The 14,348-nt window shown below is 44.0% G+C and overlaps 1 protein-coding gene across 1 annotated transcript in view; it reads left to right on the top strand.

Annotated features, from left to right (window-relative positions):
• The window catches only part of LOC126185202 (F-BAR domain only protein 2), a 318,103-nt gene that overhangs the window by 151,763 nt on the left and 151,992 nt on the right, over positions 1 to 14,348 (top strand). The window contains exons 11-12 of the mRNA XM_049928080.1: positions 10,448 to 10,581; positions 10,717 to 10,790. Of these exons, the coding sequence (XP_049784037.1) occupies positions 10,448 to 10,581; positions 10,717 to 10,790 (208 nt within the window). The remainder of the gene's footprint in view (positions 1 to 10,447; positions 10,582 to 10,716; positions 10,791 to 14,348) is intronic.

Raw genomic sequence — 14,348 nt, 5'->3', positions numbered from 1 at the left:
GATGTGGAGTGCTGTAATATTTCAAAACAATGTTTTCCGTGTGTAAGGAAACAGAATTATTAACTTCAAACTTTCTTGGAACAAGGAAGAAGGTGATATTATTTGATTTTCACAAAACGTGCACCTTGCCAGCCATAAACACATGGCACCTTACTTGATGTCTCACTGTCTTCTGTGTGTCTACCCCATGGTTTGTAGTATTCTTCTTGAAGTTTTGAAAGCATCTCACCAGGTGGCAGCACCAGACAGGTAAGGGATGTCGATACCTAACCCCTCAACTGTGTATTACTTTAGTGGGACATACGTATTGCATCAACCACTAAGGGGTTGACACGTCTTCATATGGGACATGTATAGATTCCTTTCCAAGTGAGAGGATCCACTGATGTGAAGTACTTGAGGTGTATAGCTTTTTGGTGTGCTTTGTAGTATTTTAGTGTATATTCAGACAACAGGGTGGAGACTAGTTTGTCAGGTGATGTACTATCTGTTTTTCAGAGCTAAAGAAAAATGGGGTAAAAGTTTTAATGTTTCTTGAAATGCATTATCTGATTTTCAAATTACTAGGAGATTTTAATGTATCATCAAGGTAGGTAGCTTATCAAACATCTTGTAAGTAATCACCCTGTCTCACTTTCTAAGGTGTTTGTTTTAGCCTTCACTCTGTTTAAACTATCAACTATTTTAGCAGTTTGTGGTACAGAGAGGGCTGGTGAATATGAGTGAAAATTAGGTAGAGTGAATGGAATTTTTGCTGGGTTTGTATCTTAAGTATATAAGTTTTATCCCTCCTGCGGGATCGGGGGTAAGAATAGGCCTGCGGTATTCCTGCCTGTCGTAAGAGGCGACTAAAAGGAGTCTAAAACGTTTCGGCCTTATGTGATGGTCCCCTGTTGGGTTTGACCTCCATATCTCAAAATTTTTCCGAAGAGCGAGCCAATTGGGGAAGGGCGCCTTACTTGGTGCATTGTGTCCATCTTGCGTTGAGTACTTTCGCCAGCTTATTCTTTGTTGCATTGCAGTCCTGCCTGCTCTCCATCTCTTGGGCATGGATACGTTCCTGCGTGCACTTTCCGCCATGCAATGTGCAGTGCCACTTTCTGCACTGACAGCGACCATGGACTACATGTCACCTAAAATCCAGCACGGTAGCCAGTCCGTTGTGGTGGGGCCGCCATGTACCCTGTTGCTTGTAGCCCCCTGACAACACAGGGATCGCTCTGCTGATGCCTGCGCCGTTTACTCCCCATGTATGCCAAGGAGTAGATGCCCGTCTCCCTGGGGCATCAGGACTCCCGGCAATGGCCATCCTGCCAGGTGGCCCTTGCTGTGGCTGGGTGACGCCCAACGGTAGAGCCCTTGGTCAGAGTAGGTGGCGTCAGGGTGGATGACACGCAATGAAGCGTGGCACATCATCTCTTGCTGGTGACCAGCCACCAGCAGTCTCTAAGCGTTCGAGGGCTCATTTTAAAGCTAACGTTTATGACCCCAAATCGTTCCCCTCCCTTGCCACACCATGGGAGGAACGAAAGGCAATGAATGAAAGTGAAACATTTTCGCCCAGGTATCTCGTCTGTACCAGAGCTGATAGGGAATCCTTCGTATCTGTGAAACCTAAGTTCTTTGTAGCGCATTTACAGGACAAGTTTGGGGAGGTGGAGGGCTTGTCCAAAATGCGCTCTGGGTCAATTTCGATAAAAACGGCATCCTCTGTCCACTCATGCAGGTTACTTGCTTGTGACAATTTGGGGGATGTTAACGTTACCATCACACCACATAAGAGTTTAAATATGGTCCAGGGTATTATTTTCCATAGGGACCTACTTTTGCAGTCTGATGACGAGCTGCGCGCCAACTTAGAGTGTCGAGATGTTAATTTCGTCCGGCACATTCATCGGGGTTCGAGGGACAATCAGGTTGCTACCGGTGCCTTCATCTTGGCCTTCGAGGGTGATGCATTACCAGAGAAGGTCAAGGTGATGGTCTACCGATGTGACGTCAAGACCTATATCCCTCCCCCGATGCTGAAAGTTCGGCCACATGTCTTCCTGCTTCACTTCTAGCCTCACATGTTGAGATTGCGGATGCCCATCACATCCCGATACTCCATCTGCCCCGCCTCCTATCTGTGTCAACTGCGGAGAGTATCATTCACCTTGCTCGCCAGACTGCAGGATCTTAGAGGAAGAGCGCAAAATCTGGAATATAAGACCCTGGACCGACCGACCTATCCTGAGGCCAAGCGGAAATATGAACGACTACATCCTGTGTGCATGACTTCCTCCTATGCTGCTGCAATGACAACCGTGTTAGCCCCATCAGTTCAGCATATTCCAGCCAAATCACAGAGCCGTTTGACTCCACATGCCCCCTTGCCCTGGGGGGGGGGGGGGGGCACTATCCCCCCTATTGCTCCTGTGCCACCTACCTCGGGAGCAACACCCCCCTACACATTGGGGACCTCCGTCCCCGCTTCTAAGCCGGAGAAGTGTCAGACTTCTTCGGCTTCTCACACTCGCAATGGGTCCCTTGGGTCCCTCCCTTCCCAGGTTTCAACAAGCGGGAAGGCTGATGACCGACAGTGGCATAAGTGCCCACAACCAGCTGGTCTTAGGGCTTCACAATCCTCCTCCGTCCCTGAGACTGAATCGGGAGCCCTCCCAGCGAATTAAACCCAAGGGGCAGCGTGAGAAATCAAAGAAGAAGAGCTCTAAGCCAAAGGAACTTGCAGTGGCACCCACCTCACTGCAACCTTCGAGATCTGCATCTGAGGACGAGGTGGAGATTCTGGCATCCGCTGAGGACCTCGATCTCGCCGGTCCCTCGGACACGATGGATAGCACTTGCACATGTGCTCAATCGGAGGCAGCAGGTGACCCAGCAGCGTAATCTGCCTCCCCAGTCCCTTCACGCCTTTCTCGGCTATGGACAATATCATCCTCCAGTGGAACTACAGCGGTTTCTTCCACCATCTTGCTGAGCTCAGACACCTTCTCAGCATCCACTCTTTGCTCTTCAAGAAACTTGGTTTCCCGCAATGCGAACCCCAGCCCTCCATGGCTATCGGGGTTATTATAGGAACCGGGCAGCTTATGAAAGGGTCTCTGGTGGTGTCTGCATCTATGTCCTTCACTCCCTTCACAGCAAGTCTGTTCCTCTACAAACACCTTTAGAGGCTGTCGCTGTTCGGGTGTGGACACCACAGGCTGTTACTATCTGCAGTCTTTATCTTCCACCGCATGGTGATGTCCCATAGCATGTCCTGGCTGCGCTGATAGCCCAATTGCCGCCACCTTTTCTGTTACTGGGCGACTTCAACGCCCATAACCTTCTGTGGGGTGGGTCAATGGCAACAGGTCGAGGCACCTCCGTTGAGCATGTATTGACACAGCTCTACCTTTCCATTTTAAATGATGGTGCCTTCACACATTTGAGTGTGGCGCATGGCACGTACTCAGCCATCGACCTTTTGATCTGCAGCCCTAGCCTCTTACCGTCTGTCCAGTGTGTGTGATGACCTGTGTGGTAGTGACCACTTTCCGATCTTTCTGTCACTGCCACAGCGTCACTCTTCGGGCGCCCTTGCAGATGGGCTATGAATAAGGCTGACTAGGACTCGTTCTCCTCCATGGCCGCTATTGCGCCTCTTTCTAATGAAGCCATTGATACGGTGGTTCACTCAGTCACCACTGGCGTCGTTACTGCCGCAGAATCTGCCATTCCCCATTCTTGTGGGTCCCCTCGGCGGAGGACTGTGCCTTGGTGATCGCCTGAGATCGCTGAGGCGATTAAAGATCGCCGGCGGGCGCTCTAGCGTCACAAGCGGCATCCATCTTTCGAAAACCTTATCGCCTTTAAACCGCTCCATGTGGGGGCCCGCCACGTCATTCGCCAACACAGGCAGGAGTGCTGGGAATGATATGTCTCTACCATTGGCCTCCATGTCTCTCCGTCGCAGGTCTGGGCCAAGATTAAACGCCTCTATGGCTATCGGACCGTGTCTCCGACGTAATTGCAAACCGCTTGGCAGAGCATTTTGCTCTGAGTTCCGCTTCTGCGAATTACCCACTGGCCTTCCGCTCCATTAAAGAGCGGATGGAATGTCGGAGCCTTTCATTTTGCACCCACCATCCTGAATCCTACAATGTTCCATTCAGTGAGTGAGTGGTAATTTCACAGTGCCCTAGCTGCTTGCCCTGATACAGCTTCTGGGCCAGATCGCATCCACTGTCAGATGCTGAAACACCTTTCAGTGGACTGCCAGCGACGCCTCCTCGACCTTTACAACTGTCTCTGGGTCGAGGGTGAGTTTCTGTCGCAATGGCGGGAAAGCATTGTTATCCCCGTTTTGAAACCTGGCAAGAACCCTTTGGAGGTTGACAGCTACCGCCCTATTAGCCTCACCAATGTTCTTAAGTTGCTCGAACAGATGGTGAGCCGGCGATTGAGTTGGGTACTCGAGTCTTGGGGCCTCCTGGCTCCATCTCAAGGTGGGTTCCGTAAAGGCCGCTCTGCCGCCGACAATCCAGTAAGCCTGGAGTCAGCCATCCGTATGGCCTTTGCCCGCTGTCAGCACCTCATCGCTGTCTTTTTTTGACATGTGGAAGGCATACAATACGACATGGCACCATCACATCCTCTCTACACTTCATGATTGGGGTCTTCGGGGTCCGCTGCCGATTTTCATACAGAAATTTTCTGTCACATCGTACCTTCCATGTGCAAGTCGCGGCCTCCCATAGTTCCTCCCAAGTTCAGGAGAACGGGGTACCGCAGGGGTCTGTTTTAAGTGTCTGCCTGTTTTTAATTGCAATTAACGGACTTGCTGCGGCTTTGGGAACATCTGTCTCAGCTTCCTTATATGCTGACTTCTTCTGCCTTTACTATAGCTCCACTGGCATTGCAGCTGCTGAACGTCAGCTGCAGGGTGCTATCTGCAAGGCGCAGTCTTGGGCTGTAGCGCATGGCTTCCAGTTTTCGGCTGCCAAGACCTGTGTTATGCATTTCTGCTGGAGACGAACAGTTCACCCTGAGCCGTGGCTGTATCTTGTCAGTGAACTTCTTGCTGTGGTGGAGACACATCGTTTTTTGGGTGTGGTTTTTGATGCCCGGTTGACTTGGCTCCCACATATTCGGCAGCTTAAACAGATGTGTTGGCGGCATCTTAATGCTCTGCGATGCTCGAGTCACACCAGCTGGGGCGCCGACCGATCTACCCTCTTACAGCTGTACCAGGCGTTAATCCAGTCCCGTCTGGATTATGGGAGCCTGGCTTATGGTTCAGCATCCCCATCTGCGTTGCGGGTGCTGGACCCAATCCTTCATAGCGGGATCCGACTTGCCACTGGTGCTTTCCGGACCAGCCCTGTGGACAGCATACTTGTGGAGGCAGGTGTCCCTCCACTACAGTTCCGGTGCCAACGTTTACTGGCCGCTTATGCTACGCATGTTCGTAGCTTGCCCGGGCGTCCTAACTATCGTCTTCTGTTCCCACAGTCGGTCGTCCATCTCCCAGAACGTCGGCCCCGGTCGGATTGTATGATCGCAGTCCGCATCAGAGAGCTTCTCTCCGGGCTTGGGGTTTTCCCTCTTCCACCTCCTTTCCAGGCCCCTCTGCGTACACCCCCGTGGTGTGTGCCTTGACCTTGCCTTCGGCTCGAATTGGCACAGGGCCCAAAGGACTCAGTCCCTCTGGAGGCCTTCCGCAGCCGCTTTTTTTTTTCCATCCTTGCCATGTATCAGGGCTCTGGCGTTGTATACACTGATGGTTCAATGGTTGCTGGTGGTGTCGGTTATGCTCTGACTCTAGGGGACCACTACAAACATCATTCATTGCCGGCTGGCTGCAGCGTTTTCACTGCTGAGCTGGTTGCCATCTTTCGTGCCCTAGAATATATCTGCTCCTGCCCAGGTGAGTCCTTCGTTATCTGTAGAGACTCCCTGAGCAGTTTACGAGCTATCGACCAGTGTTTCCCTCGCTCTCGTCTGGTGATGGCTGTCCAGGAGTCCCTCAATACTCTTGCCCGTTGGGGCCGCTCTGTAGTCTTTGTGTGGACCCCCGGCCATGTTGGGATACCCAGCAATGAACATGTCGACCGCCTGGCCAAACAGGCCATGAGTGAACCAACACTGGAGGTAGGCCTCTCAGAGACTGATTTGCAGGCAGTCTTACGCCGCAAAGTTTTTGAACTTTGGGACACTGCATGGCACAACCAGACCACACTAAGCAAACTCTGTCCTATCAAGGAGACAATGGATGTGTGGTGGTCATCCCTGCGAGCCACTCGCAGGGACCCAGTAGTCCTTTGCCGGCTCCGCATTGGCCACACCCGCTTGACACACAGCCATTTACAGCGGCATGAGGACCCGCCTCTATGTTGATGCGTGTCGGCTTTGACGGTGGTCCACATTTTGTTGGCCTGTTCACTTTTCAGTGTGCTCAGGCAGATGTTTGCGCTGCCTGATACGCTCCTTGCTCTTTTAACTGATGACACTGCTATGGTGGGCTTAGTTTTGTGTTTTATTCGGGCAGGGGGCTTTTATCGCTTAATGTAAGTGTTTGTCTTTTTGTGTTGATTCTGGCCTCTGGCCTACGATTTTAGTCTGATTTTTTAGTGTGTTTCTCGGTGGTTTGCTTTTCCTTTTTTGTCTCTATGGTCGACCAACCACTGTCACACTCTGTGAGATTTTAATTCTTTTTGTCTGGTATCTGTCTAAGTCTTTCTTGTCCTGTGTCGTCTGTCGTCTTTTCCATTGTTCCTTTTTATTCTGTGTGGGTGTTTGAAATTTTGGAACAAGGGACCGATGACCGTAGCAGTCTGGTCCCTTTAATCCCCCAAACCAACCAACCAACCATAAGTTTTATACATTTCAACTACATCCATCTGACATTTGTAACAACCACATTGTTCAGTGCCCTAAGAACAAAAGCAACTGCCACCACCACCACCACCACCACCACCACCACCAACAACAACAACAACAACAACAACAACATTGAGCAGAATGCTTTTGCCAAATCAGTTTTTGAGCTCCCATATAGAATAAGACATTTTACAAAAGGGTTTTACAAAGTTCGTGTAAGTATGCAATGCCTGTATTTGTGTTTTGTTTTATAACAGATTGAAAAATCTTTTCTGTTTTCTTTCTAAGAATTAAAAACATATCTTTTTAATACTGAAAAATAAGACCTTGTAGAAGGACAACACCATTTGTAGAGATATGTTAATATTTCTGAATCTGATTAATCAGCACTGAATCTATTATTATGCACATGAAAAACCTTTTTAAAATGTTAAATCATAACACACAAAAAACTGTGATTTGTCAACAATTGCTTAACTTGAGAAACCCTATCATATGCATGTGAATCTGGATTTTAATAGATTCGCAGTCAGAGTTGTATGGAAGCTAGTCAGCTGCTGTTCTGTGGTGTTCAAGTTACGATTGAACAATACAGTTCTATTGAAAGTGGTATGCCCTGGCATTTCATCTGTGAACTATTGCAGTCACTGACAACAGCTCTAAACTTAACATTGAATTCATACCTAGGTGCAATATGATATTTACATTTATATAAAATAATAAGAGGTTTTCTTTTTCTTTCACATTTCGTTCTCCCTCAGTAGGAGAAGGTTGGTCTATTACAAGACATGTAAGAAATGACCTTTATCATATAAACGGTAGGGTTAAGTTTTTCCTTTTTTTACCTCTTGCCATTTTGTTGATGGCGCTGATAGCAAAGGAAAAGGGGGGCGGGGGGAGTGTGTGTATTATGCTCCTAATTGAGAATTTACTTCAAGAGAATTTGACCTGAGCAACAGCTCTCGTATTCATCATACAGACGGGGGAAACCTTCAAAAACTCTGGCTAGGACTGCTGGTTTTGCCAACTTACATATGATCATCACTGTCTCCATGAGTGCAACAGATATTTGTTGTGTGTTCTCTGACACTGCCTCAGCCACAAGCTCAGTAACTTCACTCACACTGTTGTCCTGGTTGGGTTTTCCTATAATGCAGCATGGAGGAAAGGCCGTTCCTTGTTCACATCTTCCATCATCCTTACTCTACCTAAGAAGGCATTGCAGCTGTGCCAACTTGCCCACCACAGTAAGCACATGCTGGATTGTCATTCTTCATCTTTGTCAAAGTGGGACTGTTACAGTATGCCTGGAAACTATTCCACCATGACATGGAAGCCCAAGAACTTATACCATAGACATTGTCGGTGTCCTTTCTCCACCCATTGTTCTCTGCCATATCTGTGGCCAGGGTTAGTAGTAGTGGTCTCTTCTCACAAGTCTGGTTATCATCACACCGCCAAACCCAGTATGTAACAAACCTTTCTGTACTGTTTCTTCATTGTACATCACACAACAGCAACCCTTGGAATAGTGCTCTTGTTGTTCACATCTCCATCCACTTCTGCTGTGTCTTCACAGGCACTGACACATATTTGTCAGTGAGGGTCTTGTAGTTGTGGAAGTGGTGTGCTTGTAGCTCTATCAGTGTCATCATTGAGAGACTTTACACTGAACTTAAACTTCGTGCAGTCCATGAGTTTGCTGTTGAACTCTCTGTCCTTGCAGTGGGTGTACATAGTTGTTACTCACACTTTCATGTCACAGTTGTTCTTTGCCGTAACCCATGGACCTTTAGTCAGGTGCAACCCATGGTTCACAAGCTATTGTTTTTGTTGAAGTCATCAAGTTAGTTCTTCCCTGCAGAACTACCCGATTCATTGCCAGAGTTTCATCCAAAATTAAGCAAGCCAAGTATCATTCATGGTTTCAGTTTTTCACTTTCTGAGCAGAACTGCTGTGGGTCACTTCACTTCATTTGACTTTTCTACATCTGCTGTGCCTATTCTCATGTATTCCGGACATTTATGATCAAGATTTTGCTTTTGCTGTTAAAACAGCAAGCACAGCGGTCTTGTTGATAGTACGTGTTCATCACCTGTGCTGACCCAGATGAAGCCCCAACGTGAAAGAAGTAATTGGTAGCAAAAAAGCCCACGACTGTCTGTGAACCAAATCCTAAACCACTTAGTATGTAGTGTGACAGTTAACCATATAGCTAATGAGGTAATACCATTTGTAGTGAACCATGGCAAACCCGAAAGGGAGGGTACTGTTATTTAAACAAATAGTTATGTAAGGATTTTTGTAGTAGTTTACACTTGTGCTAAAATCATTTTCAACTCAGAGGTAACAAGTAAGAGTTTATGAAACAACACATTGCTTTAAGCAAGAGGCCAACTATGAAATATTGAAATTTAACAAAATGAGGTTATTACAATGTACAAATTTCTAATGTGATAATCTTAACTTATAGTTAAGATAGGTATTTGTGAAACTTATTACCAAAATTTCTTGGCGAAAAATGGGAGATGTTACCAGTATTTGAGTAGATGCATATCAGCTACAGAAAATGAATAATTTTGATAGCTCTGAAATTATTGTAAGTATTTAAGAAGGGAACTCATTCTGTGTAAATCAGAAATACTGTTATTGAAAGATAAATAGCTAATAAGGATAAGGTGGTGTAAAATCCAGAATAATACCTGACAAAGTAGTACATAATTGGGTAAACAATGAATAGTGAAAGAGGTGGAACTTGATAACAAACAGTAAACCTAAAATAGGGAAATGACAGATAAGGATTATGTGACAAAGTGAGACATGAAATGATGAAGGAAGAGAGGAAAGACTGGCGAGAACATAGCAAACTTAACAAAGGTAATATGATGAGGACCAAGTTTCTGAAGCACATATGCTGTGAAGGAGAACCAAATGACTCACTGATGAAACAAGGTCTGCGATGCTGCATTGCAGACAACATTTTGCAGCAGCTTGTTTTTTGATTTTTCATTACCATTCATTTTGTTAAGAGATAATACAGAATCCTGAACACTACTTGTGAGTGGGCATTCTACTATTGGTTATGCGTGTCTTCCCACTGAATTTGGTAGTGTGTCACGAATGTATGGATTTTATTGTTAGAGCTTGTGTAACATATATCAACTTAACTGAATGTATTCTGTAGCTTTCCATAATGAAAGTATCACCACAAAGTCTTGAGGTTTAGTGAATGATTTTTAGACTAGTTCATTTTGTCCAATGTTGGAGATGTTCTATCTTCATCTCATTTGTATACTTTTATTTTATGAGCCAGTGATTCATGGATCAGAAGATAGAAACATGCACTCTAAAATACATAAAGTAACCTGTGTGCTTAATGTTATGATGAGGTTGTCTAGCAATATATTGTTTGCATTTTCTAAGCTATTATCATGTGTTGTGTTTCATGCAACCTCTTCTTTGTACCCCCAGCCAGTCTCATTTAACTACCCTTCTGCCTCTGTAATTTTAATTTATCAAGTTTCTTTAAAAAATTAATACTGTGTATACCTTATTGAGAAATACTGTAATCATTGTTTTTAGACGATGAAAGAGAACACAAAATTCATGTGGAAATCAAACCATTAAGCAACGGGTCTGCTCCAATGAGTGCCAGTGTTGATGAGCTCCGTGCAACGGTGGAAAACTTGTCGCTTTCACCAGTTGCTACAGTTACAGTGAGTGCTTCATTGTCACAAAATTAACTTTTTTGAATGTGCATTTTAATTTTATTTGGTTCTTTGTAATTATGAGTTTAGGGTTAATTGATGTCCAAACCCTTTATTTTCATACTTGATGTATTTTTTTTAAAGGCAAGAAGAGATTCAGCTGCTGACCCAGACTCTCACATCAAACGCTCCCAGTCTGTCTCTCAACAGCTAGGAGGGTAAGGAACCAATGATACTTAATTTTAGTCATTAGATAATATAATTTTGAAATCAATACAAGACTGAGCTGATGATGTTAAGTTTGATTAAGATAGCTTTCAGTTTAAGACTTGTGTTATGCCACATCAGTTCCTTCTAGGTATTTAGCTGACAGGATGTAGGTTGTGAAGTAAATTTCATACATTTTGGTTTATCAAATGAGTTTATGGGAAAAGAAATAATTGTAAGTAATTTGTTTGATCATGGAATACCTTGTTTGGAATCAACAGTGGTGGGGTTATTGACCATTCAGTGTTTTAAAGATATAGTTGATAAAATAGTCCTGAAATCATTGAGTTATTTACATCGTATTGCTGTGTTTTGCAGTTTTTTGGTTCCTTGTTTGTATCAGATCTCATAGATAAAGTCTTTCTTTGCAGTTACTCTTGGTAGTCATGAAATTATTCCATGTTAAAGCACGTTTTAGCTTACAGAATTGCATGACCAGTTGTGAGCATGATAGTTTCATTAAACTAGAAGTGCTTATTAAGTCAAGGGGTAGAAGACAATAGGTTTCTTAAATTTTTAAGGTCTGCACAAGTTTTGTACTCATTTTGACAGAGTGAAGAGTTCTTTAAAGTGACTCAGTTTTTCAGGGGATGATGTTATTTTTCTAAATTGAAGAAAGTTATATGATTGCATCGCTAAAACGTGTGTGTATACTTTTTCTTTCTCATTCAGTCCATTAAAGAGCACAAACACTAGAAACATTGATTCATCTTACAAACATGAAACATCATTATTGTATTACATAAGTTTTTTTCTAAGTTTCCTGCTAATGTAACAGATCTTTTTTGGAAATCTGCTCTGTGAGCAATTTTTTATCGTAAACTAGCTCGCACTTCTTAATGTAACTAGTCATCCTAAATATTTCCCTGCAAGAGAATATTTTCTGATAGTATTAGGTTACTGTTGTAATACACAAGTATAATGTCATCATTCAAAATTGCAGAGGATTTGCATTTTTTGAAAAAATAAATTACACATCAAGGAATAGGTTTAGATTTTCCCATTTAAACTTTGCAGACAGTTTCATCATGGGAGGTAGGTTCATATCTAGGTAGTTAATAGGGAGTTTGCACAGTCTTGCTGTGATAGGCTGTTACCGTGCCACATCACATGGCTGTGAAGAGGGCTCATAATGGCAACTGGTGTGTAATGGTGTCTCGTTTCCCATATGTAATAAGCATTTGGATCATGCAACAAGTAATGACTGATGAATAAATATTTTCTGGATGACAGAGATTGAGGAGTCAATTATTTTACATTGCAAGACGTGCTGATCACATCAGGTTGCCTCCAATGAAGGCCCTTTAGATAAAACTGTTTCATGGTGCTTAGTCCAGTAGATATTTGAGGGCACGCACAGGCAGTATCCGTGACCTGATTACTCCTATCAGACATCATGTAGCGCATGTTGTCAGATGTGCCAAATGGTTCATGCAGTTTCAAGTGCTGCACTGTCTTCTAACTGGGCGTGTGTAGCACTAAGTCTGCACATCTCATTTGTTTACCTGGATCATTACCAGAGACTTACCGAAAGGATATTAGTTACTTGCATTGATGCTGAACCATCTTTTACAGTTTTCTCATTAAGTGGTTCATTGGACTGTACGATTGGAATGATCGTCAGTGACGAATCAAAGTATTTTTTGGCCATTGATGATGATCATATTTCCTGTGGACATTTAGTGGTGCCTGACTCCAACATTTGCTGTGGGAAGAAGTGTTCCCCAAACACTGTTGTGCTGAGCTGGGTAACCTTTTGTGTGTGCAACATTGTTGCCAGTTACAGTAATAATGGGATCATGAAAGTGCAGTGCCCTGTGTGAGATATCCTGAACCACACATCTAGCCTCTCGTCAAACTGTTTCCAGACAACATTTTGCAACAGGACAGTGTGCAACTGCAGGAAGCAAGGATATGACTGGAATGATTGTGAAACATTTCCACATAAGTATGGGCTACTAAATTTCTCAACCTCTCACCAACACAGCCTATACAAGACCTTGTAGAAAACCACCTGCAGTTCCTGCATCCTGTATGGGATTGAGAGACAGACCTGCAGCATATATTGGACATGCCACTAACTACCATACAACATTTTTCTGCTTCCACGTCTACTGAAAACACATATTTTACCCAAAAGAGGTAGTCTAATGAGTTACTACAGCTTCGTTCAGTGGTTACACACTGTCTGTTGCTACTCGTATTTGCTGTCACCATTGGTTGACACCATTGCTGGATTAAACCTCACATATTTTGGGAATTCACCCTGTAACACTGATTATGCTCCATATCTATTTGCCTTGTGTTACAAGACAACTAATGAAAGTGGTTTAATGAGTAGTTTCAAGGAGTTGAGTGTACCACATTTGACATATTCCTTGTACCAGTACACTAACGAACTAGTGTGGCAGATATGTCTTCACTGCATGTAGCTGTAATAATTGGCTTTACAGAATCTATTAAGAAGCAGAATTTTTTTGAAAGAATGCTAAACTGGTCATACATACGACCTGAACAAAGACAAGAGGATGGTGTATCCAGTCACAGCAGATTCCTCACTAGCGTGGTTGGCTCCTGCGACTTCCAACTCATTACCATGATTCTAAAGTCCGAAGTCCCCAACAGAATGATACCTATTCGTGTTCCTTATGTATAAACTGATCTAGAAATCACAGTGTCTGGGGTCATGAGTATTCCGCTACACATTTTGTTTAATAAGTCGCTAGATCGAATTTTTATGAGATACAAGTGATACCATAATTTGAATTTGTAACTATGTTGACCAAAGTTTCCCATATTAACACTAAGTGATACAAAAGTCCTAAAACCTCCAAATTAAGGTTATTTAGCCACAGTAGACTTCGAGCTCTTCCCTGAAACTAAAACTTGCCCTAAAGTAGGAGCATTTTAATGATGGTGAATCGCATCAGTGCAATATGACATTCATTATTAACAACATTCTGGTCAAAGCATTTGTCAAGGTATTCCAGAGTGCGTACAGTTGGTGGTATGATAATATATTTTGTAAAAAAATTTCTGTTTATTACAAGGTAGTACCGCTGGCGTATGGGTTACTGTTGTGATCTGCACTCCCGGGAAATCAAGGTCAAAAGCTGACCATTCCACTAACTCGATGCACAATGAGGATTTTTTTCAGCTTTGGTAAAATCTTATCAGATTTGTGGTAAAACAATTATGTTCTTCCAAGGACACAAAAGTGCACCCATCTGTGAAAGATGCATCTTTGTACAAATTTCAAAGTGTCTTACGTACATGCCTGGAAGGAGAGAGACTGTTGACATTCCACAGCTATAGGAAATGCTTCAAAATTAATTCGCTGACTGGGAATTAATTCCAAAATCCAAAGTGCTGTAATGAAGAATGAGTGTGTGTCGACCAGCAAGGAAGTGATTTCTGAATCCAAGACAGGGCATTTCACTCGTATTTTCACAATCATCATTATCAATGGGGACCTGCCTTTCCACTGCTATTTAGCAGTGGCTGAAAGG

Source organism: Schistocerca cancellata, chromosome 4 (genome assembly GCF_023864275.1).
Source record: "Schistocerca cancellata isolate TAMUIC-IGC-003103 chromosome 4, iqSchCanc2.1, whole genome shotgun sequence".
Lineage (NCBI taxonomy): Eukaryota > Metazoa > Arthropoda > Insecta > Orthoptera > Acrididae > Schistocerca > Schistocerca cancellata.
The sequence above is the reverse complement of the archived record's forward strand: the minus strand, read 5'-3'. Positions and strand labels throughout refer to the sequence as shown.